Raw genomic sequence first — 2,957 nt, forward strand, 5'->3', positions numbered from 1 at the left:
AGCTCTTATCAGTCGCCTCCGCACGACTTAGAGTCAGGCGAACGCGTTACACTTCGCTATGCTCAAAGGGTGGCTGAACAAAGCTCCCATTCTTTAGCCAACACATATTCTCTCTCGCCACCAGGAGACAACAACAAATCTTGCCATATACAAAAGGGAATTGTGGAACATTCAGAGTTAGCTTCCAACCCACTCAGTCTCTCGAATTTGAATAATAACTACAGGCTTCGCCTTAAAGAAGACGAGGCTGGGCTATTTTCTCAGTCTGGTGGCAACGCAGCCTCAGTCGCGAACCCTTTAGACAACATTGAGCCTAGCATTGGGCAAGGAGTGGTTGGGGAACTAGGTGAGTTGGGCTACAACGATCCTATTCTGTCAGATCCTATCCACAACGGTTCCAATCAGATTCAAACCCAAACCCAGGAGGTCGCTAGGGCTCATACCGCACTTTTTCAGAGATTTGTTCTTTCCGGCGAGATCGAAAGATACGGTGTTGAGACGTCCAGGGGCGACAATTCTAGGATCGATAACCCTGATACAGTCGCAAATTCAACAGCCATACAAACAAACGTACAAGCTAAACCTCCCACGGTGAAAAACAAGAAGAAAACAGCGGAGCAGGCTGTGTCCCTCACTGCGTTCATCCTCACGTTTACTTTCGTTCTTTCCTACACGCCCTACTTCCTCGTGAGCATTCCTCGCGCGTTCATCAAGGACGCGGATTACAAACAAGACGCACTGCAGCTCAATCTGGTCAACGTGGCTATCCGGTTTTACTTTGTGACCCCGGCTGTTAACCCACTTATTTATTTTGCTTCTAGTTTAGACTTCCGACGGAAGTGCAAAACGTTGTGGTCACGTGATAAGTCTCCTACCGTATAAAAGTGCATGGAAAAAGCGGCTTGATTTTTAGTGGACTTCTTCTTCTTCTTCTTCTTCTTCTTCTTCTTCTTCTTCTTCTTCTTCTTCTTCTTCTTCTTCTTCTTCTTCTTCTTCTTCTTCTTCAGGGGTCTGGATGAGACATTGACGATTATTGTACCCCACCCTATCCTATTCATCTGTCTTCTGGATCGGCTCGGTTTTTCTCGTTTTTCAGTGGTACAGAATGCTATTGACAAGCTTGCAGACTGTGGGGGTCTGATATTGCGCTCTACATAGCATCTTTGACACACCCACACTTGGAAATGTACTGCTTTGATTTTAAACTAGATTGTCAGTGGTTAAGATCCAAAATTTTGTTTCTCTTCAGAACATATTTGTGAGGCAGCGTGGTGGAATCAGGCTCTCGTCAAAATAATCAATGTGAAGAAACTTGTTTTTTTCCTCAGGTATGTGAATTTTTATCAAATTTTCGTTTTTTTGGCTGAACACCTTTCATGCCCATTAAAGAACTCATTTCTGTGGGGATTTTTCTGAAAAACGTTGATTAAAGGCACAAAAATGTAATTTTTCAGATACCATGGACATTTAAGCTAAGGAAATAACTAATCTTTGTCGGTCATTTTCTCACTAATTTTATATCTGAAAGCAGGTGACCCCCAATCTCCTTAATTCGCAAATATCTCGACTTGTATTCAAGATAATGGATATTTTTTTCATATAAATAAAGACAAGTGAAAAGCTTTAACTTTATACCAATAACTCTACTTGCCCAAAAATTGACGAGAGCCTGATTCCACCACGCTGCCTCACATTTGATTAAAATCGCACAGACCATCTTTTCGTTTGATTTTTAAGCCGCTCGAATAGAACATCTCTCGATTATGATTCAAAACTGTGATGATACGATTTCGAGTTATTGAGAATGCTATTGATAAACTCACCCATAAACTGTGATGAATTTTAGTCGGAGTCAAATATAGCACCACTAATACACTAACACGTTGCTGTTGTTTGGTCTTTAATTACACAAAGCGGCATCGATATGCTCTATCAGAAGCAGTGGTAGTTTTATTTCTGGTAGACGCCCAATTCAATAAGATATTCATTTTATCATTCAGATGAGATGATTTCATTTGTAATTTGACCGTATGAAATTGATACGTTCCAAAACGGTTTTTTTTCTTTAGTATAAATACATCACTAATGTCCAGAAACTGCTGACGTTCTGGTTTAGAAGTTAACATAATTATGACTGGTGCTTGTTTTGTTTTTGAGCTGAACGAACAGCAGCTGTATGCATTGTTTTGTTTTGTATTTATATGTATGTTTTTGATGACCTGTTTACATTTTTACCATTGCTTTGAAGTACATTAGCATTGAATCACACTTTGCTCTCTCTGAATTCATTGAATCGGAAAGAAAAGAAATAAAGTATGTATACGAGTCATCGACAGAAGACCGGACATTTTATTTCTGGATAACTAGAAATGTAAGGATAAATGGAATTGAATTCCATAGACCAATAAAATGTATCTAATCTCTGACCTTGACAAACAATGTTAATTACCTTAGCAACAAAGTGCAGCAATATCCAGGACAGACCTGACAGTCCCCAGGCTCTTAAGAGATGATGCCACAAAAAACTCTGCGAGGGTGGACAATTTCTGGGCGAGTCTTTACATGTGGTGACTTGCGGAGGGCTCCTGATATCGAGAGATCTGTCTTTGTCTACGTCTGCAGCGAGCATAAAACCTGACCTCCAGGGAATCTGGAGGATGTGATGTTGTCACTTTACGTATTTTAGAAACCAACAATGTGTGAACCAGAAAACAAAGGGAAAGGAAGAGAAGTGAGAGTGAAGAAAAGAGAAAGTGGAGAAAATAAATTTTCATCAAGTGTGCCTATTGTGAATTAACGAGGACAACGGAAACAAAAACTAGACGATACAAAAAGGAAGGAAGAAAATGTTTTAGAGCGGAAAAAGTTTCCCTTTGTTGAATAATAATAATAATAATAATAGATAGCATTTGTATTGCGCATATCCCCGCTCAACAGCAGGCTCTATGCGCTTTACA

At 40.0% G+C, this 2,957-nt stretch overlaps 1 protein-coding gene across 1 annotated transcript in view; it reads left to right on the forward strand.

The window, feature by feature from the left end:
• Positions 1 to 1,292, forward strand: part of LOC101854043 — a gene marked incomplete at its 5' end in the record, with an annotated part of 13,328 nt that extends 12,036 nt beyond the window's left edge. The window contains 1 exon segment of the mRNA XM_005107068.3: positions 1 to 1,292. This exon segment is cut by the window's left edge and continues 683 nt beyond it. Coding sequence (XP_005107125.1) covers positions 1 to 882 — 882 coding nt within the window. The 3' untranslated portion in view covers positions 883 to 1,292.
• Between the last annotated feature and the right edge of the window lie 1,665 nt (positions 1,293 to 2,957).

The sequence above is a fragment of the Aplysia californica genome, unplaced genomic scaffold (genome assembly GCF_000002075.1).
Source record: "Aplysia californica isolate F4 #8 unplaced genomic scaffold, AplCal3.0 scaffold00573, whole genome shotgun sequence".
Classification (NCBI taxonomy): Eukaryota; Metazoa; Mollusca; class Gastropoda; order Aplysiida; family Aplysiidae; genus Aplysia; species Aplysia californica.